Here is a 21,314-nt window from a genome sequence, read left to right on the forward strand (position 1 = left end):
TGCACAGCAAGCTCCCACAAACAGCAATGTGATAATGACAAGATAATCTGTTTTTGTTATGTGATTGAGGGATAAATATTGGCCTAGACACTGGGAAGAACTCCCCTGCTCTTTTTCAAAATAGTGCCATGGGATCTTATAGGTCTACCAGAGAGCAGACAGGGCCTCGGTTTAACATCTCATCCAAAAGATGGCACCTCCGAGCACTCCCTCAGTACTGCACTGGAGTGTCAGCCTAGATTTGTGTGCTCAAGTCTCTGGAATGGAACTTGAACCCACAACCTTCTGACCCAATGGATGCTACCCACTGAACCACAGCTGACACTTTACTAGCGATACTTTACTGGTGTACTGGCAATGTCTAGTTGATGGTAAAGAAAACAAATATGCAGGTTACCCCTCCCATCATGGTTACACACCTTCTGCCATCTGAACAAAGCAATGCATCTCCTAAATGAATGTTCAATTGGAAAAGAATTTGCTTCCCATCAATTTTAGTGTCTTTAATCACACTGATCATGTTAATTATTAAAACAGCAACACTGGAGCTTATATGTATATGAAACTGGTTTATTTAGCCATAGAATGAAAAATATGAAAACATTTTTCCTCAAACACTTTTACATTCATTGTTTATTTTTGAGAATAGTGTATAGGTAATATGAAGAACAAGTCTCTGCGCCATGGTGGCTCAATTGGATAAGTGCATTAGCAAGAGTGTTACTTGGCTGTGTAATCAGAAACGCCCTGGGGTTCATTCCTGGCCTGTGCTGAGTTATCTTAGCTGGGCTACTGACATTGTCCTCAAGTGTCCCTGGGCTAGGGTGAGGAAAAACCAATCTACGCTCCAGCTTTTAATCACTATTCTCTGTAATCTCCACTGAGAAATGGACATCAGATAGGGGCAGGGGCAGCTTATGATGCTATCTTGATGATGAAAAGCCTGCTGACACTCATTGTCGTGACTCGCGCAACAAGAATGCTCATTTGGGTGAAGCAAGCGGAAGTTGTTTGAACCATATCCAAGAATAAGTGGGCACCCTCAGGAGGTGAGACTAATGCTAGCATCGAATAGCCTGCCACCTCACACCAGCAGGCCTCATAAATGGATGTTGGGAACTTAGGCAAGGGCACCAGAGAGCAACTGAAGCCCATCCCAGCAAGTAGGCCATACCTTTTGAAAGGACAAAGTTAGTGGAAATTAACAAAACAAACAACCAGAGATAATGAGTTCTAATTAATTTCTTCCCATCTATATTAATATATACACCTAAAACACCCAATATATACACCGAAAAATACTAGAAGTCCACTTCTTGCATTAGCAGAATTTTGCTTTCGATGATGTCTTTTAGCCATTTTTCTTTGAATCTTGAATGGCCAGGTCTAAGAAAAAATGACATGCTTCTTAGTTTTCTGCTATTAATATAAAACAGTACAGTCTGAATAAAACACCCAATGGAACAAAACATGTGTAAAAATCATTTTCACTTGCTGTTAATGTCATTGGGCAGTAAACCCAAGGGACTGATGTAAACACATTACTGCACATATCATGTAGTACAATTTGTAATGAACAAACATGGTTTTCAGGTTATAGAAACATAGAAAATAGGTGCAGGAGTAGCCATTCGGCCCTTCTAGCCTGCACCGCCATTCAATGAGTTCATGGCTGAACATGCAACTTCAGTACCCCATTCCTGCTTTCTCGCCATACCCCTTGATCCCCCTAGTAGTAAGGACTACATCTAACTCCTTTTTGAATATATTTGGTGAATTGGCCTCAACAACTTTCTGTGGTAAGAATTCCACAGGTTCACCACTCTCTGGGTGAAGAAGTTTCTCCTCATCTCGGTCCTAAATGGCTTACCCCTTATCCTTAGACTGTGACCCCTGGTTCTGGACTTCCCCAACATTGGGAACATTCTTCCTGCATCTAACCTGTCTAAACCCGTCAGAATTTTAAACGTTTCTATGAGGTCCCCTCTCATTCTTCTGAACTCCAGTGAATACAAGCCCAGTTGATCCAGTCTTTCTTGATAGGTCAGTCCCACCAACTTAGTGTCATCCGCAAATTTGGAGATACTACATTTAATCCCCTCATCTAAATCATTAATGTACAGTGTAAACAGCTGGGGCCCCAGCACAGAACCTTGCGGTACCCCACTAGTCACTGCCTGCCATTCTGAAAAGTACCCATTTACTCCAACTTATAAAGGTTATTTCTTCTCCGTCTCCACCCCATCCTCGGTTACACAAATGCTCTCAAGTGTACAATAATGCCACCAGATTTTAGTTTTAGACATTCCAAAATGTTTTGGTTACTTTGGAAGCCTAAGGCTCAATGATCGAGTTCTCATTTGTGTACACTGACTTATATCCGGGTAAATAACTTTAGATTGCTCACTCAAACTTAGTGATTGTATCATAATTGTTATTCCTTCAAAATGTATGTCAGTGAGCACCAATGGCACGGAGGGCATGAGCTGCAGGATTCCAACATGACATCACCTGTCCACAAATAAGTTACAAAAATCCAAAATTCTCTCTCCAAAAGCATATTTAAAAAAGATACCTGGGAGTGATTTCAGGGTTGTAATCTTACTGAGCTGCTCAGTGTTTGAGCTTTGCTCTCTCTTCACAATGTAATTTGAACCTTTTACATAACAGGTGATAGCAGGTGATTTATGCTTAATAGTTTAGACCTCACAATTGATTTGTGTTGCATTACCATCACATTACAATATAGCAGGTGTCCAGTGGATCCAAAATTAGAACACCAACATCAAATACACCACAAATATGCAATGAAACTTGTCACATAGAGGGAAGTTGGAGACCGACAGATCATTTTCTTTCTTGTGGATTGGTTAATAGAGGAGCTGGGCTTGAAGTGATTCACTGATTGACAATTTAGTGAATGGCTTGGCAGCAGGGAAGAGCTTTATTTAAGTTCTTCTGTACAGCCTTATCCTCCATCTTACAATGAAAAACCATGCAAGACAATATCACATGATCTAACACTATAATCACTCCAAAGTGGTGATAACAGCTGGAATGAGCACTAAATGAAAAAATATATTTTTTAAATTTAAAGTATTGACAGGTCTCAGAGGCTGCTGGTTGAATACATCATCGTAGGCAGTCCCTCGGAATCGAGGAAGACTTGTTCCCACTCTTAACATGAGTTCTTAGGTCCAATACAAGAACCACAGTCTCTGTTACAGGTGGGTGGGACTGGTTTGCTGCACGCTTTCCGCTGCCTGCGCTTGATTTCTGCATGCACTCGACGACGAAACTCGAGGTGCTCAGCGCCCTCCCGGATGCACTTCCTCCACTTAGGGCGGTCTTTAGCCAGGGACTCCCAGGTATCAGTGGAAATGTTGCACTTTATCAGGGAGGCTTTGAGGGTGCCCTTGTAACGTTTCCTCTGCCCACCTTTGGCTTGTTTGCTATGAAGGAGTTCCGAGTAGAGCACTTGCTCGTGTCTGGCATGCGAACTATGTGGCCTGCCCAGCGGAGCTGATCAAGTGTGGTTTATGCTTCAATGCTGGAGATGTTGGCCTGGATGAGGACGCTAATGTTGGTGCATCTGTCCTCCCAGGGGATTTGTAGGATCTTGCAGAGACATCGTTGGTGGTATTTCTCCAGCGACTTGAGGTGTCTACGGTACATGGTCCATGTCTCTGAGCCATACAGGAGGGCCATCCCATGTTAAAAGAACTCACACACAGGCATCTTCCACTCCGGTTGAATACACCTACTCTACCCCACCAATACAAGAGAACTTATTTCATGACAAGTAATTGTTCCCTCATTTGAGACGAAAAGCTGCCATTGAGCCCGGGGAAGTTGAAGCCTTCTGAAATGAAGGTACCTTCATGAAGGTCCAGTGGACGATCGTGCAGTGATTTGTGTTACTGGACTAGGAATCCAGAGAATATGAGTTCAAATCCCACAGTGGCAGTTTGAGAATTTGAATTCAGTTTAATAAAATTTGGAAATAAAAAGTTAGTGTCAGTAAGTGACCACGAAGCTGTCAGATTGTCGTAAAAACCCAACTGATTCCTTTAGTGAAGGGAACCAGTTGTCTATGTGACTCCAGTGCCACACCAACGCGTTTGACTCTTAACTGCCTTCTGAAGTGGCTCAGAAAATTATATCAAAACATTGTTCAGGAAGAAGACCCACCAGCACCTTCCCAGGGCTGCGAGGGTTGGGCAGAAAATGCCAGCCTTGCCAGCAGCGCCCGCATCCTGAGAACGAACAATTGCTATCATTTATAAGTAAATTACTTACCTGTGCATGAGTTTGTTTGATTCAAAAAAGAAGTAAACTTCAACTGGAAAGACCTAAAAACACCAAGAGGTTCATACTCAATTAAATGATTAACATGATGTCCATTTTCAAAACTGCAGGTAACATTCACTATTTAACAGGTTCATGCTTTTCTGTACTTGTTACTGCTTTGGTTTAATCCTTCAGGACTTAAATAACACTTGTGCATCAGAAATTCAACGACACAAAGTTGTAGAGTTACAGGTTATTCCGTATTACCACTGACGAGACGTATTGCGGTGTCAACCGGGCATTGAGTTGGAACTCGAGGATCAGAAGAACATGGAACATTTTCCACATTTTTCTGAGAAGCTGGATTCAAAGCCCCAATCCCAGTAAAGGTCAAGCCATAGCAACCAATGTTTCACTCACGGCACATGGATATTTATACCTCTAATCACTGGAAAAGGCTCCTAGGAACACATAACCGTCATCCCACAGGTCGCAAACATTGATTCTTCAACCTTTGACATTACCTTCATTTAAAGCTGACAACACCAGGTTAATAATGAATTCATTATCTATTACTAATGCTTAAAAAAATAATCTGAAAGAATTAAATCCCCAATGACTGGTCCCTGGTTTACATTGAGTCCACAATGGCCCCACGAGTCCTCAAGCTGTGTGTTCCTTTTTATACTGGGTTACCTGCAGTGTGCAGGTAACCTTTAGGTCTCCAGCAGCAGCACCCTCTGGTGTACTGGTAAGGTGTGTACAGTGTACATTTCAGTACAGTGTTACAGACATCACACAGTAAACCTTCCAGATATAAAAGGGGTCAGAGGGTCTAGTAAGAAGGAGGAACTGAGGGAAATCCTTTTTAGTCGGGAAATTGTGTTGGGGAAATTGATGGGATTGAAGGCCGATAAATCCCCAGGGCCTGATGGTCTGCATCCCAGAGTACTTAAGGAGGTGGCCTTGGAAATAGCGGATGCATTGACAGTCATTTTCCAACATTCCATAGACTCTGGATCAGTTCCTATGGAGTGGAGGGTAGCCAATGTGACCCCACTTTTTAAAAAAGGGAGAGAGAAAACAGGGAATTATGGACCGGTCAGCCTGACATCGGTAGTGGGTAAAATGATGGAATCAATTATTAAGGATGTCATAGCAGCGCATTTGGAAAGAGGTGACATGATAGGTCCAAGTCAGCAAGGATTTGTGAAAGGGAAATCATGCTTGACAAATCTTCTGGAATTTTTTTGAGGATGTTTCCAGTAGAGTGGACAAGGGGGAACCAGTTGATGAGGTATATTTGGACTTTCAGAAGGCTTTCGACAAGGTCCCAACACAAGAGATTAATGTGCAAAGTTAAAGCACATGGGATTGGGGGTAGTGTGCTGACATGGATTGAGAACTGGTTGACAGACAGGAAGCAAAGAGTAGGAATAAACGGGTACTTTTCAGAATGGCAGGCAGTGACTAGTGGGGTACCGCAAGGTTCTGTGCTGGGGCCCCAGCTGTTTACATTGTACATTAATGATTTAGACGAAGGGATTAAATGTAGTATCTCCAAATTTGCGGATGACACTAAGTTGGGTGGCAGTGTGAGCTGCGAGGAGGATGCTATGAGGCTGCAGAGTGACTTGGATAGGTTAGGTGAGTGGGAAAATGCATGGCAGATGAAGTATAATGGGGATAAATGTGAGGTTATCCACTTTGGTGGTAAAAACAGAGAGACAGACTATTATCTGAATGGTGACAGATTAGGAAAAGGGGAGGTGCAACGAGACCTGGGTGTCATGGTACATCAGTCATTGAAGGTTGGCATGCAGGTACAGCAGGCGGTTAAGAAAGCAAATGGCATGTTGGCCTTCATAGCGAGGGGATTTGAGTACAGGGGCAGGGAGGTGTTGCTACAGTTGTACAGGGCCTTGGTGAGGCCACACCTGGAGTATTGTGTACAGTTTTGGTCTCCTAACTTGAGGAAGGACATTCTTGCTATTGAGGGAGTGCAGCGAAGGTTCACCAGACTGATTCCCGGGATGGCGGGACTGACATATCAAGAAAGACTGGATCAACTGGGCTTGTATTCACTGGAGTTCAGACGAATGAGAGGGGATCTCATAGAAACGTTTAAAATTCTGATGGGTTTAGACAGGTTAGATGCAGGAAGAATGTTCCCAATGTTGGGGAAGTCCAGAACCAGGGGTCACAGTCTAAGGATAAGGGGTAAGCTATTTAAGACCGAGATTAGGAGAAACTTCTTCACCCAGAGAGTGGTGAACCTGTGGAATTCTCTACCACAGAAAGTTGTTGAGGCCAATTCACTAAATATATTCAAAAGGGAATTAGATGTAGTCCTTACTACTAGGGGGAATCAAGGGGTATGGCGAGAAAGCAGGAATGGGGTACTGAAGTTGCATGTTCAGCCATGAACTCATTGAATGGTGGTGCAGGCTCGAAGGGCCAAATGGCCTACTCCTGCACCTATTTTCTATGTTTCTATGTTAACAGGCATGCATACACAACATTACTCTCCCCTGAGCATTTTTCATATCCTTATTGTAATGACCAGGGGAGGTGCCATGTGGTGGGCTATGGGAGGTTGTGGTGAGGGTTGTGTGGTTGCCAGATGTGACCCCTGTGCTTGAGGTTGGCCTCGTACGTTTCCCCTCTCTCACACACACAAACCAAGTGGGTGTCACTGTTGTGCGATCCCTCGGGGGGTAGCCACAGCAGCAATGGGTGATGTGTATACACTGTGATGTGGGTAGTTGTGGGCAGGGCCACAAGACTGGGTGGGCTCCTTGTCCACTATTGTTGTGGGATGGTGGGCAGGGCCACAAGACTGGATGGGCTCTTGGGAATGAGGGTCAGGTCATCCCAGGGTTTGCCAGGGAAGCTGGAGGGTATTGGCCTCATGCTCCTGGTGTTGGCCCTGGTGGCCAGGGGTTGTAGGGCTGATCTGGTGCAGGTTGCCATTGGTTGCTGGGCTGCCCATTGACCACTGTCCCTGTAGTGGGTCTGCTCCCACTGGCTGTGTGTGTCCTGCAAGGGGCATCACATTCGTTCCAAAGGTCCAGACTACATGTAGCCTGCTGGACCTGGGGGTCTTCCACAGGGGGATCCCATTGGGATCAGCATGGTCCCTGTAGGACCCAATGTCCTTTGGCAGTGTCCTACCGGTATACATGACACCTTGGCTCTGATCGCACATAGTCGAGCCTGCATTATACATTCCAGCATTTGCATCCCTTTTGGGTGTCCTGGTTTCAACAGACATTTTCTATCATTATTGTTAAGCATAATAAACTTGTTCTTAACCTTACTGACACCTGCATTCATCTCATTAGTCATATTAGTTAAACCAGCATCACAATTCATGGTTACATTTTCATACTTGAACCCTTTAATTGCATCTTTAGCATAGTTGAAACTTCCCCTTTAAATTTTTTTGGTTACCGGTCTCCTTTAAGGGAGCCTTCAAATCCGATTGGCCGCTCGAAGTCACATGATGCTCCTCCATGTTCACTCGTGGCATGGCGCAGGCCATTTTGATTATAGGTTCTGCTGCTGTAGGTAGGCTGTGGTGCTCTTTTCTTCCACAGGTTCGATCCTGGATGTTGGGAATCCATTTCTTTCGTTTTTTTCTTTCGTCGATCGTCACCTCTTGGAGTGCTGCCCCGGCCCGGAAAGTGGAGTTTGTCTCCTCGGTCTTGGAGATTTCGCCGGGGTGCTGTGGGCAGTCGAGCTGGACAGTGGGACCACCGGATGCAGCGATGGATCCATGTTCAAGGTCGATTGCCGGAGCCCGGAGGCCTGGGAGCAGCTTCGCTTGGACAGGCTGCCGTTGTGGTCGATTGGCAGGACTCATCCAAAGTACTTCAAAGGTCACTTGGCTCATCACAGACTGGCTCGCCCCTGTGTCACTCTCCATAGAAACTGGGACCCTGTCGACATCTACTTTCATCGTCCACGGAGAACTTTCAGTGGAGCAGGTCTGAGTTCCATACTCTTCTTCCAGGGGTTGAGTAAATTCACCTTCCTCTGTATCGGAGCCCCGGTGATCAGCCAACTCATCAGAGACGCGGTGAGTAAAGCTTTTTCTGCACATCCTTTGAAGGTGCCTCTTCTCTTTGCATGCATAGTCTTTGTAGCAGCACTAGTGGGCCCTGTGGTTTCCTCCACAGTGCCAGCACGGGGCTAGCCGGTTTGCCCCATGTGGCAGACTCAGGGTTGCGGGATTCGGGGCAGCGTTTCTGCCCTTAGAAGTATCAATGCGGTGCACTGCTCGCATTGGTTTAGAGTCCCTTAGTGCTTCATTTAGGTGGTCGCCAAAGTTGCATGGTGCAGCCAGACTCCTTAAGTGTTCCAATCTTTCTACAAAAGCGTCCCAATCTTCCCCATCGGTAAATTGCTGAAAGTTGCTGAGATTCGACATGATGAGCGTGTGGTTCGTGACCTCGTATTCCAGTCGCCAGTTGTAGCGTATGTGAGCACCTTTTAGTGATGACTCCACGAGGCAGGGTATGATACTTAAACTGTGTAGACCTGAAGTCCTTTATTTGCAGCTCCTGAGTGAGGACAACAAGCTGCGAGTTCCTTTTTATACTGGGTTACCTGCAGTGTGCAGGTAACCCTTAGGTCTCCAGCAGCAGCACCCTCTGGTGTACCAGTAAGGTGTGTACAGTATAAGTGTACATTCAGTGTGGCATAACAGTGTTACAGACATCACACAGTAAACAGGCCTGCATACACAACAGTACTAACCACATATAGCATGAAAATTCATCAAAATGTAGGTGTGCATTTATTGTACACTTTTACTCACAGGTGTTTTAACTTTAGAGATTTCAATAATAAAATAAGTACTGGCTGTTGCTCGTGGGATGGGCTTCCTCCGAGTTGGTATACTCCACCGTACACGATAATGATGATGAGTATAATATTCTTGTTCCTCTTTATTCAGGTAGTCGAGGCAGTGAAGCCAGCAATTGGAAAACTCCCACGTCTATTAGAGTACAGCGCAATTGTTGTTAATGAAATTGCAGTTAACTTACTGTCAGGAAATGGAACGCAATGGAAATGGTTGTGAAATGCTTCCCCAAGCATGTTGTACTACTTTATAACCCTCACCACCATTTCAATTTAATCCATCCCTGGAGGGCTGAACTCATGCTGGGGTATGGTTCCACAAACATCCAAAACCATGCAGTAAATTACCATGCAGTGGTTATTCTACACGCGCGATCTTAAATAACAATTGTCAGCGGGGTCTTTAAACACACAGTCAAGTCTAATTGTATCCCATATCCTCACCCAATGATCACGTGTCATTTCTGGTGGGGGGGGTGGGCGGTCACTGAACTGGGAACCCTGTCTGGTTTGTTCCTTCCATAACCCTGGGATACTAAGAGTGACTGCAGTAAACACCCTCCCCATCCTCCAATGCTATCACTGTGTATTTCTTTGCAAGTAAATTTAGATGTCAAATAACTGGAGCATCAGCATTATCATATATAGAAATAAAAACTGCAAAAATGAACAACTTTTGTCTAGCATCATGTCCTCACCACGAGTGTGGTCAAAGCAGCATTTTTTATATCTACTCTGAATACAATATTAAGAAATATGCGAAAAGATTGAGTAGGTTGGGCCTGTTCTCATTGGAGTCCAGAAGAATGAGAGGTGATCTTATTGAAACATATAAGATTCTGAGGGGGCTTGACAGGGTGGATGCTGAAAAGATGTTTCCCCTTATGGGAGGATTAGAACTAAGGGGCACAGTTTCAGAATAAGGGGTTGCCCATTTAAGACGATGAGGAGGAATTTCTTCTCTCAGAAGGTCGTAAATCTTTGGAATTCTCTACCCCAGAGAACTGCGGAAGCTGGGTCATTGAATATATTCAAGGCTGAGATAGACAGATTCTTGAATTATAGGGGAGTCAAGGGTTATGGGGAAAAGGCAGGAAAGTGGAGTTGAGGCCAAGATCAGATCAGCCATAATCTTATTGAATGGCAGAGCAGGCTCAAGGGGTCATATGGCCTACTCCTGCTCCTATTTCTTATGTTCTTATGTTCTTATGTTCTTATGTTCTTAAATTAGGCTATTGCATACTCACCCGAATTCAGGCTTCATTTTAAGGCTTGGATTATATTCTTCCCTCATTTACACCATAAACACTGCATGGCAGCTCTCCCAGACTCTGTGGCTGCATGTAGTTGCCCTACTTAAGCCTTTGCCTCTCTTTGCCAATCACATCTAATTGTGTTTTGGTTGCTGGGTTTGAGTGAAATGGCCTTTAACACCAATTCCATCGTTCTAGGCCTCGTTCATAATAGCATTACTTAATTCAAATATGTAAGGAAAAAAGAAAAAAAAGAAAGGCTTACATTTATATGCAAAATTAAAGCACATGGTATTGGGGGTAATGTATTGACGTGGATAGATAACTGGTTGGCAGACAGGAAGCAGAAAGTCGGGATGAACGGGTCCTTTTCGGAATGGCAGGCAGTGATTAGTGGGGTGTCGCAGGGCTCAGTGCTGGGACCCCAGCTCTTTACAATATACATTAATGATTTAGATGAAGGAATTGAGTGCAATATCTCCAAGTTTGCAGATGACACTAAGCTGGGTGGCAGTGTGATTTGTGAGGAGGATGCTAAGAGTTGCAGAGTGACATGGACAGGTTAGGTGAGTGGGCAAACGCATGGCAGATGCAGTATAATGTGGATAAATGTGAGGTTATCCACTTTGGTGGCAATAACACGAAGGCAGAATATTATCTGAATGGCGGTAGATTAGGAAAAGGGGAGGTGCAACGAGACCTGGGTGTCATGGTACATCAGTCTTTGAAAGTTGGCATGCAGGTACAGCAAGCGGTGAAGAAGGCAAATGGTATGTTGGCCTTCATAGCTAGGGGATTTGAGTATAGGAGCAGGGAGGTCTTATTGCAGTTGTACAGAGTCTTAGTGAGGCTTCACCTGGAATATTGTGTTCAGTTTTGGTCTCCTAATCTGAGGAAGGACGTTCTTGCTATTGAGGGAATGCAGCGAAGGTTCACCAGACTGATTCCGGGATGGCAGGACTGACATATGAGAAGAGACTGGATCGACTGGGCCTGTATTCACTGGAGTTTAGAAGGATGAGAGGGAATCTCATAGAAACATATAAAATTCTGACGGGACTGGACAGGTTAGATGCAGGAAGAATGTTCCCGGTGTTGAGGAAGTCCAGAACCAGGGGACATAGTCTAAGGATAAGGGGTAAACCATTTAGGACTAAGATGAAGAGAAACTTCTTCACTCAGAGAGTTGTTAACCTGTGGAATTCCCCACCGCAGAGAGTTGTTGATGCCAGTTCATTGGATATATTCAAGAGGGAATTAGATATGGCCCTTATGGCTAAAGGGATCAAGGGGTATGGAGAGAAAGCAGGAAAGGGGTACTGAGGTGAATGATCAGCCATGATCTTATTGAATGGTGGTGCAGGCTCACAGGGCCGAATGGCCTGCTCCTGCACCTATTTTTTATGTTTCTATGTTTCTATATAGCGCCTTTTACGACCTCAGGACATCCTAAAGTGCTTTACAGCCAATGAGGTATTTTTGATGTGGTGTCACTGCGTAGGAAGCGTGGCAGCTAATTTGCGCACAGCAAGCTCCCACAAACAGCAATGGGATAATGACCAGATATTCTGTTTTTGTTATGTTGATTGAGGGATAAATATTGGCCAAGACACCGGCGATAACTCCTGCATACTTCTTCAAAATAATGCTACAGGATCTTTTTACGTCCACCTGCGAGAGCAGATGGGGCCTCGGTTTAACGTCTCATCTGAAAGACGGTACCTCTGACAGTGCAGCACTCCCACAGTACTGCACTGGAGTGTCAGCCTAGATTTATGTGCTCAAGTCCCTGGAGTGGGACTTGAACCCACAGCCTTCTGACTCCAAGGTGAGGGTGCCACCCACTGAGCTACAGCTGACACTACTATAAGCAGTCTTCTGGTGTATTATAAATACAACATTTCTCTGCCAGTGTATTCTTTCTAATGCTAAGTTTTCAATGGCAGTTAATGTTAGCCATTATTACATTAATTAAATAACAATACTTTTTGAAGATCTGTCCTGAACAAACGGTTGAGAAAACTGCGCAATTTATATCTGTGCTTGCATTCACTTAATACACTTAATACACTTATTTTAAAAATAAAACTTTTATTATTGAGTTCTGTTATATTAATATGTATACCACTATCAGCACAGCACCAGAACTAGTTAACAGTATAATAGCATTTGGGTTCAAACTCATGATTCTCCACATAAAAATTAGGAGCAGGTGTAGGTCATATATCCCCTCGAGCCTGCTCCACAATTCAGTAAGATCATGGCTGAACTTCGACCTCAATTCCACTTTCCTGCCCGATCCCCATATCCCTTGATTCCTCTAGAGTCCAAAAACTATCTATCGCAGCTTTGAATATACTCATCATTATCATAGGCAGTCCTTCGAAATCAAGAAAGACTTGCTTCCACTCTAAAAGTGAGTTCTCAGGTCACTGTACAGTCCAATACGGGAATTACAGTCTCTGTCACAGGTGGGACAGACAGTGGTTGAAGGAAAAGGTGGGTGGGGTGTCTGGTTTGCCGCACGTTCCTGCCGCTATCTGCATTTGGTTTCTGCATGCTCTCGGCAATGAGACTCGAGATGCACAGCGCCCTCCCGGATGCTCTTCCTCCACGCTGGTGCGTCTATCCTCCCAGTGGATTTGGAGGGTCTTATGGAGGCAATACTGGTGGTACTTCTCCAGCACTTTGAGGTGTCTACTGTATATGGTTCATGTCTCTGAGCCATACAGAGGGATGGATATCACAACTGTCCTGTAGACCCTGTAATTCGGGGCCCAGAAGAGGCGAGGGCCCAGGGGAAGCACGGGCCAGCACATACTGCAATACGTGTGCACACTAGATCTGCGCAACAGAGCTGGTCTCCAGTCATCTTGGTCAACCCTTGCCACTGGACCAAGACCAAGTTCTGTCAAGCCTGTGTGGTGGCTGGTGTGAAACAGTCACCACAAGTTAAAAAAATCCATGCACAGACATCTTCCACCTTTCAATATGCAGGTCGGGACCTGGAATACCATTGAAACACCTGTGAACTCATTGAACACATCCCTTTTTGGCATGGAAGTAAGTCATCCTCGATTCGAGGGACCACCTAAGAAGAAGAAGAAGTAGACTATAAGCTTGGTGCCAAATTTGAGGTCCTGGTCTTCAAACACTCTCTTCCTCAGGCGACCGAAGGCTGCGCTGGCACACTGGAGGCGGTGTTGGACCTCGTCATCAATGTCTGCCCTTGCTAATAGTGGGCTCCCGAGGTATGGAAAGTGGTCCATGTTGTCCAAGACCGCGCCGTGGATTTTGATGACCGGGGGGCAGTGCTGTGAGGCGGGATCAGGTTGGTAGAGGACCTTTGTGTTACGGATATTTAGTGTAAGGCCCATGCTTTCGTATGCCTCGGTGAAGATGTTGACGATGGCTTGGAGGTACTCTGAATGTAACCAGATGAAAGCGTTGTCCGCATATTGTAGTTAGATGGCAAAGGACGGGACGACCTTGGATCTAGCCTGGAGGTGACAAAAGTTGAGCAGGTTCCCAGTGGTTCTATAGTTTAGTTCCATTCCAGCAGGGAGCTTGTTGAGAGTGAGATGGAGCATTGCAGCGAGGAAGATCATGATGACGTAGCCCTGCTTGACCCCGGTCCGGATGTGAATATACTCAACAATTCAGCATCTACAGCACTTTGGGGTGGAGAATTCCAGCCAGGGGTAACAATCTGTCAGCATCTACCCTGTCAATCCCCCTCAGAGTCTTAAGTGTTTCAATGAGCAAGGCAAGTTCCCCATGGTAGCAAAGCCGGCCTGAACAAGTGGGGAACTGGGCAGAGCGAGTTACCTTGGTTTGCAACTGCACACATTTGAGAAGCTGATCACAGATTGACAAAGGCTGAGGTTTGGGCAGGGAATCCCTATCCACTATCTGCTGCAGAATGGTTTCTGGTCTAAGGGGGACTGAAAAAAGTGGAGATGGGAAGAAGATAGACAGAATAAAGGAACAATAAAAAAATCACGACTCAACACAACCATGCAGATCGCTCATTATCTATACACAAAACTTACAGAAATATATTCTTCTATTTGACGTGCCCCAATGGGAACTGTGAAGTCCTTGCATGAAACCCATCGAATGTTACCGATTTCAAAAACATTTTGTCCTTTCCAAAGAAAAATATGCAAAGATATATGTGATCAAAGAATTGTCTGAAGACATTAGTAACACAAAATGCTAATTTAATAAGATAAGATCACTTCCATTTATATGTACAGCTCAAGACATTTACTGCATTTACTGTTCTGTAGGTAAATGAGGCAGCCATTCTGCACCAACAGCATTTTAGAAACAGCACTGAGATGAATTACCACTTAATTATTACATTAGTCTTTAAAGTACAAATGTACATGTTGGAATTTAAGTGTAAGGTATACAGGTACAACGTCCCGAATCCGGCTGTCCGAAAACCGGAATTGTCTGAAAACAGAACATTTTTGAGGTGACGAGGAACGAGGAAACTGGAAAAACCGGTAAAAAGAACACATCGCTGGGAGGTCGCAGGCAGCAAGAATTGTCGGGCGGTGAGTAGCAGCGGGAATCGGCGGGCGGCCAAGATTGGTGGATCGGTGTGCGGCGAGAAGTGGAGGGACTGCGGGCGGCGAGGAGTGGAGGAGCGGCGGGCGGCAAAGATTGGTGGATCGGCGTGCGGCGAGGAGTGCCGGGAATTGGTGGGCAGCGAGGATCAGTGGATCGGCGGGCGGCGAGGAGCGGAGGATCCACAGGCGGCGAGGAGCGAGGAGCGGCGGGAATCAGCGGACGGCGAGGAGCGGTGGAAATCGGCAGGCGGTGAGGAGAGGCGGGAATTGTCAGGTGACGAGGAGTGGCGGGAATCGGAGAGCGGCGAGGAGTGACAGGAATCAGTGGGCGGCAAGAAGCAGTGAAACAGCGGGAGGCGAGATTCGGAGGATCAATGGGTGGTGAGGAGCGGCAACAGCGAGGTCCGAAATCCGGCCATCTCCGAAAACTGGCACGGTCTCGGTCCCGAGGTTGCCGGATTTCAGACGTTGTACCTGTACTACTGCATAACAAAAATATTCATCTATCTAAGGGCCGATGGTCAAACTTGCATAATCTATCTATATCATTAAAAGACTTGTGCCTACTATGCATCTGACTCTCATTAAAACATACAACATTCTAACAGGGCTTGACAGGATAGCTGCAGGGAGGATGTTTGCCCTGGCTGGGGAGTCTAGAACCAGGGATCATAGTCTCAGAACAAGGGGTCGGCCATTTAGGACTGAGATGGGGAGAAATTTCTTCACCCAAAGGGATGTGAATCTTTGGAATTCTCTACTGATTCCTGGGATGGCAGGACTGTCGTATGAGGAGAGATTGGGTCAACTAGTCCTGTATTCACTAGAGTTTAGAAGAATGAGAGGGGATCTCATTGAAACGTATAAAATTCTGACTGGGTTGGATAGACTGGATGCGGGGAGGATGTTTCCCCTGGCTGGGAAGTCTAGAACAAGGGGTCACAGTCTCAGGATACGAGGTAGGAATTTTAAGACCGAGATGAGGAGAAACGTTTCCACTCAGAAGGTGGTGAACCTGTGGAATTCTCTACCACAGAAGGCCATGGAGGCCAAGTCACTGAATATATTTAAGAGGGAGATAGATAGATTTCTAGAAACAAAAGACATCAAGGGGTATGGGGAAAAAGCGGGAATATGGTGTTGAGATAGAGGATCAGCCATGATCATATTAAATGGCGGTGCAGACTTGAAGGGCCGAATGGCCTACTACTGCTCCTATTTTCTATGTTTCTACCCCAGAGGTCTGTAGATGCTCAGTATTTGAATATATTCATGACACAGATCGATATATTTTTGGATATTAAGGGAATCAAAGGATATGGGAATAGTGCAGGAAAGTGGAGTTATGGTAAAAGATTAGCCATGATCTCATTGAATGGCGGAGCAGGCTCAAAGGGCCGAATGGCCTACTCCTGCTCCTATTATTTTTTAAGGTGTCATACCTTGAAAGTTTCTGTTAGAATAGAAATCAAGGTAGACGCAAATGTATTATTAATTAAAAAAAACAAACCACCATCTGTATATGAATAATGAGATTGGCTCAAATGTCCCGTTAATTTAAAGAAAACAATGAACACCACTGTGTGAAAAAATAGATATTTTTATAAACACTTGCACTCACTCAGAAGCAATGAAGATAATCAAGAAACAAAACTACCAATCAATAACTGGCAACTCCCACACAAGCTACCAGATTTCTCAAAATTTTTTTCCTAGTTTCTTTGAAAGGTTACATTGGGTACTAAAAAATAACGTTTTAAAATTGACAACACATATAAAACTTAAATGATTCACAAAAGAATATTTAAATCTACTCATAAAAATACCTGTCTCCTGCTGGAAATCTGCCCTGCCACTTTTTCTCCATAGGCGTAGCCTCTCCCAGGAACCTGGACTAAATTGTTGTCCTGTCCTGGATCTTTCTTTGCTTACCTGGACCTTCTCATGTGACATTTTTCTGGTCCCATTATATGTGCAACTTCAGGTTAATGTGTCCAACAACAGCAACAAAAACAAGCTGATTTAGACGGAAAAGTCAGAACCCCCAATCGGATATTTAAAAGATCTCATGGGACCTGCACATTGCCCATCTTTTGTCGCAACAATGACTTTCTAGATTAACATCCCACTCTGGTCCAAAATGAAGAGTCATATTAGTGGCATCTGAAGGCACCTCAGGTAATCAGACCAGAAGAAACCCTGTGCATGCAGATTTATCAAAATATCTCGCTACATATACCCCTTGGTAGCACAGGCTCAGCTTTCACAAGGCTGCTGTTGACCTCTACCTCTCTACCTCTCCACTCCACCACTCACTCCACGGGTACCACTCTGAGTAACTCCAACTTCAACACCTGGATGAGTTGTACCATCCTCCAGCTTGACCTTAGCAAAACTGAAGCAACTTCCCGCAAGCACCTTCATTGCTCTGGCATTGCTTCAATCAGCCTCCCTAGCTGCCTGCTCAGGCTGAATCAGGCAGTTTGCAATTTCAGAATCTGCTTTAACTCTGAGTGATTCCTTATGCCCCATGTCCAGTATTTTATCCACCTCTCTTCCTCTGCTGATGAAATTCTAATTTATTCCTTCATTAAATCACGCACTGATCTTGAATGACTTTGTCACTGTGCTCCCCTCCTTTAATGTCAAACTTCAATTAATTCAAAACTCTGTGGCTTGTGTCCTTTTCCACACTCTCATTACCCACCCAAGCCTGAGAAAGAGAAAGAGAGAGAAAGAAAGCGAGAAAGAGAGTAAGAGAAAGCGAGTACGAGAGAAAGAGAGAACAAGAAAGAGGAGAGTGACAGAGAGAAAGGAAGAACAAGAATATGAGTACAAGAGTATTAGCGAACAAGAGAACAAGAGAAAGTGGAAAAGAAAGAGAAAATGAGAGAGAGAGAGAGAGAGAGCGAGAGTAATTGAAGGAGAGTAAGAGAGAGAGAGAGAGTACAAGAGTACGAGAGAAAGTGGAAGAGAAAGAGAGAGAAAGAGATAAAGAAAGAGGGAAAGAAAGAACTTGGGTTTATGTAGCATTTTCCATGTCCTGGGGACATACCGAAGCTCTCACAGCCAATTAAGTATTTTTGAAGTGTAGTCACTGTTGTAATGCAAGAGAGTATTCATATGGTATTGCTCCAGACAAATTGGATGATGCATTGTTTCATAACAATAGGATCATCATACTATGTAATGTACTATTTCTCTGCCAATAAGGTGGAAATGTGCTTAAAATGGCCTGTACCTTTAAAACCACAAAGCCTAATTGTTGTACATAAGAAGATAAGAATTAGAAGCAGGAGTAAGCTATTCAGTCATTCGAGCCTACTGTGCCATTCAATAAGATCATGGCGGATCTTCAACCTCATCTCCATTTTCCTGCCCAATCCCCAAATCCCTTGATTCCCCTCGAGTTAAAAAATCTATCTCTCAGCTTTGACTATACGCAACGACTCAGCATCCACAGACCTTTGTGGTCAAGAATTCTAAATATTCACAACCCTCTGAGTGAAGAAATTCCTCCTCATCTTAAGTCTTAAATGGCCCGATCCCTTATCCTGAGACTATGTCCCCTAGTTCTACTCTCCAGCCAGGGGAAACGATCTCTCAGCATCTATCCTGTCAATCCGCTTCAGTCTTGAATGTTTCAATGAGATCACCTCTCATTCTTCTAAACTCCAGAGCGTATAGGCCCAATCTACTCAATTTCTCCTCATAGGACAACCCTCTCAGGAATCAATCTAGTGAACTTTTGTTGCACTACCTCTAAGGCAAGTATATCCTCCCTCCGATAAGACCACCAAAACTGTGCACAGTACTCCAAGTGTGGTCTCATCAAAGCCCTGTACAATTGTGGCAAGATTCCTTTACTCTTGTACTCCAGCCCCCTTGAAATAAAGGTCAACTTGCTATTTGCCTTCCTAATTACTTGCTGTGTCTGCATGCTAACTTTCTGTCTTTCCTGTACAAGGATACCTAAATCTCTCTGACCACCAACATTTAATATGGTCTTGCCATTCAAAAAATATTCTGTTTTTCTATTCTTCCTACCAAAGAATAACCTCACATTTCCCCACATTATACGCCATCTGCCACCTTACTGCCCACTCACTTAATCTGTCGATATTCCTTTGCAGGCTCTTTGTGTCCTCCTCACAGCTTACTTTCCCACCTAGCCTTGTATCGTCAGCAAAGCTGGACACACTGTAAAGTCTGTTGGTGCAGGAATTTTGCAGATCGCCAGGTATTTATAAATTCTTATCTCCAGGTCAAAAGAAACCAACCAACCAATGACAGCTTTTCTCGTTTGTATAATATTTTCTGCTTGTCAGTTGGTAGCACTCTTGCTTTTGCATCAGAAGCTTGTGAATTTAAGCCCCACTCTGGGACTTAGGTGCATAACCTGGGCTGACACTTAGCAGAGCAATATATAGAGAAATGCTATATTATCAGCGGTGCCATCATTCAGATGAAACTTTAGGCATTGGGTGTGTTATCCATTGGACAGCACAGGCACGGCTCAAATCCCGGCCTCGTCACTGGGGGGAGGCTGGCTGTTGAACTTGCAGCATTACGACAAAGGCTGCCAAGCTGTCACTTTGGCCAGTCTGATAATAGTGGGATATTTGCTTACAAAAGCCTTGTTTGCCTGATCTAGTGGACCAGGCGGATGCTCAAGATCCCATGGCACTAGTTAAAGAGAGCAGGGAGATAGATATCCCAGCTAACATTCTTTCCAACCAACATTACCAAAAGTAACTGATCATCCAGCTGTTTGTGGGACTTTCTACGCACAAAATGATTCCCCTGTTTGCCTGCAACCAACAGTCAGCGAAAGAAATCATTGCATTTATAAAGCGCCTTTCACAACCTCACGGTACCCAAAGTGCTTTACAGCCAATTAAATACTTTTGAAGTGTCGTCACTGTTGTAATGTAAACAGCACGGGCTGCCAATTTGCGCACAGCAAGCTCCCACAAACAGCAGCAATGAGATAATGACCAGACAATTTGTTTTCAGCGATGTTGGTTGAGGCATAAATGTTGGCCTGAAAACCGGTGATAACTCCCCTGCTCTTCTTCAAAATAGTGCCACTGGGATCTTTTATGTCCACCTGAGAGAGCAGACGGGACCTCGGGTTTAACATCTCATCTAAAAGAGGACACCTCTGACAGTGCGGCACTCCCTCAGTTGTGACAGCCTAAATTATCAGCTCAAGTTTCTGGAATGTGTCTTGAGCCCACAACCTTCTAACTCGGAGGCGAGGGTGGTTCCCACGGAGCCAGGGCTGATACTTCTGGAAGTAATTCATTGTAGGTATAGCACACTGGGGTGTTTCTGAGAGGCGTGATCTGGTGCTATATAAATGCAATTTCTGAATTATTTGAAGATGTGAGGGTCTTATCCTTACCTTCTTTTACCAGCAAATCGTGAACGTATCTCATGGCATTCTCCAGAGCTTTCGCTATTATAATATCAGCCTGTTTCTTCAACAGCTCGGTGAAAAGGTCGTAATCCATGATGCCCTGTTAAAATAAAACCTTTCCATAGTTTCAGTTAATCAATAACAAGCGCTCATAGTTGAATTTTTGTTAATACTATTTTTCGTACATAGTGCAGCCCACTTCCCTTAGTCAACTAACCAATTTCAAATGAATGGACCACTAGCAAAACACTGCGGATGCTGGAAAAGAGTCAGCTGGTCAGAAACATAGAAACTAGGTGCAGGAGTAGGCCATTCGGCCCTTCGAGCCTGCACCACCATTCAATAAGATTATGGCTGATCATTCAACTTCAGACAGCATCTGTGGAGAGAGAAACAGTTTTTCAGGTCGATGGGCTTGAATGAGAACTGGGTTCTGTGGTCCTGATCATTTGTGTCTCACTCCACAGATGCTGCCTGGCCTGTAAGGTTATGGAAACATATTCAGCTCATCTAAAATCTGCCAACGCTGATTTTAGAGCAATTAGGTTAATAGTTATAATTACCGTTTCGCCAAGCTGTTCGGTTGTATGTATGTGTTGCCGTTACAGAGAAATGTGATCTATTCACCCAGCAGCAGTTCCGTTGAGACCAACGTGTCCTGGTTACGCCAAAGTGTGTATTGACAACAGCAACCATGGCAACGCCGATCTCAATGCAATAGAACACGTTCAGCGTGTAACAATGTTGAAGCAGGACCAATGAAATTGGCCAGACGTCCAGACGTCTCACGGTCCAATACCAGTTCGGATAAGGAACAAGTCAGAGGAGGGAATGGAGAGATACATTATATTAAAACACTTACAGATAGAATTTTATTTTGTTTAATTGTAATACGAACTAATC

General features: G+C 44.5%; 1 protein-coding gene across 2 annotated transcripts; it reads right to left on the reverse strand.

Annotated features, from left to right (window-relative positions):
• Window positions 1-562: 562 nt before the first annotated feature.
• Window positions 563-21,099, reverse strand: akap14 (A-kinase anchoring protein 14). 2 transcript variants are annotated; one of them, XM_070882046.1, is made up of 6 exons: window positions 20,975-21,099; window positions 20,397-20,511; window positions 14,462-14,556; window positions 9,113-9,292; window positions 4,300-4,352; window positions 563-1,386 (listed from the first exon to the last, which is right to left on the reverse strand). In XM_070882046.1, the coding sequence occupies exons 2-6, from the start codon at window positions 20,503-20,505 to the stop codon at window positions 1,302-1,304; spliced, it is 522 nt and encodes a 173-aa protein (XP_070738147.1). In that variant the 5' UTR covers window positions 20,506-20,511; window positions 20,975-21,099; the 3' UTR covers window positions 563-1,301. The 2 variants fall into 2 exon arrangements, with proteins under 2 accessions (XP_070738147.1, XP_070738148.1); XM_070882047.1 differs by lacking the exon at window positions 9,113-9,292.
• Between the last annotated feature and the right edge of the window lie 215 nt (window positions 21,100-21,314).

The sequence above is a fragment of the Pristiophorus japonicus genome, chromosome 6, assembly GCF_044704955.1.
Source record: "Pristiophorus japonicus isolate sPriJap1 chromosome 6, sPriJap1.hap1, whole genome shotgun sequence".
NCBI classification, from domain to species: domain Eukaryota; kingdom Metazoa; phylum Chordata; class Chondrichthyes; family Pristiophoridae; genus Pristiophorus; species Pristiophorus japonicus.

Excerpts from the sequence above, each read along its gene's own strand:
- akap14 (XM_070882046.1), bottom strand. The coding sequence starts at position 20,505 with ATGGATTACGACCTTTTCACCGAGCTGTTGAAGAAACAGGCTGATATT. Across the intron at positions 14,557-20,396 it reads CGATTTGCTGGTAAAAGAAG|GACAAAATGTTTTTGAAATC; the intron begins GTAAGGATAAGA and ends TTCTTTGGAAAG. Across the intron at positions 9,293-14,461 it reads AAATAGAAGAATATATTTCT|ACGTGGGAGTTTTCCAATTG; the intron begins GTAAGTTTTGTG and ends GTACTCTAATAG.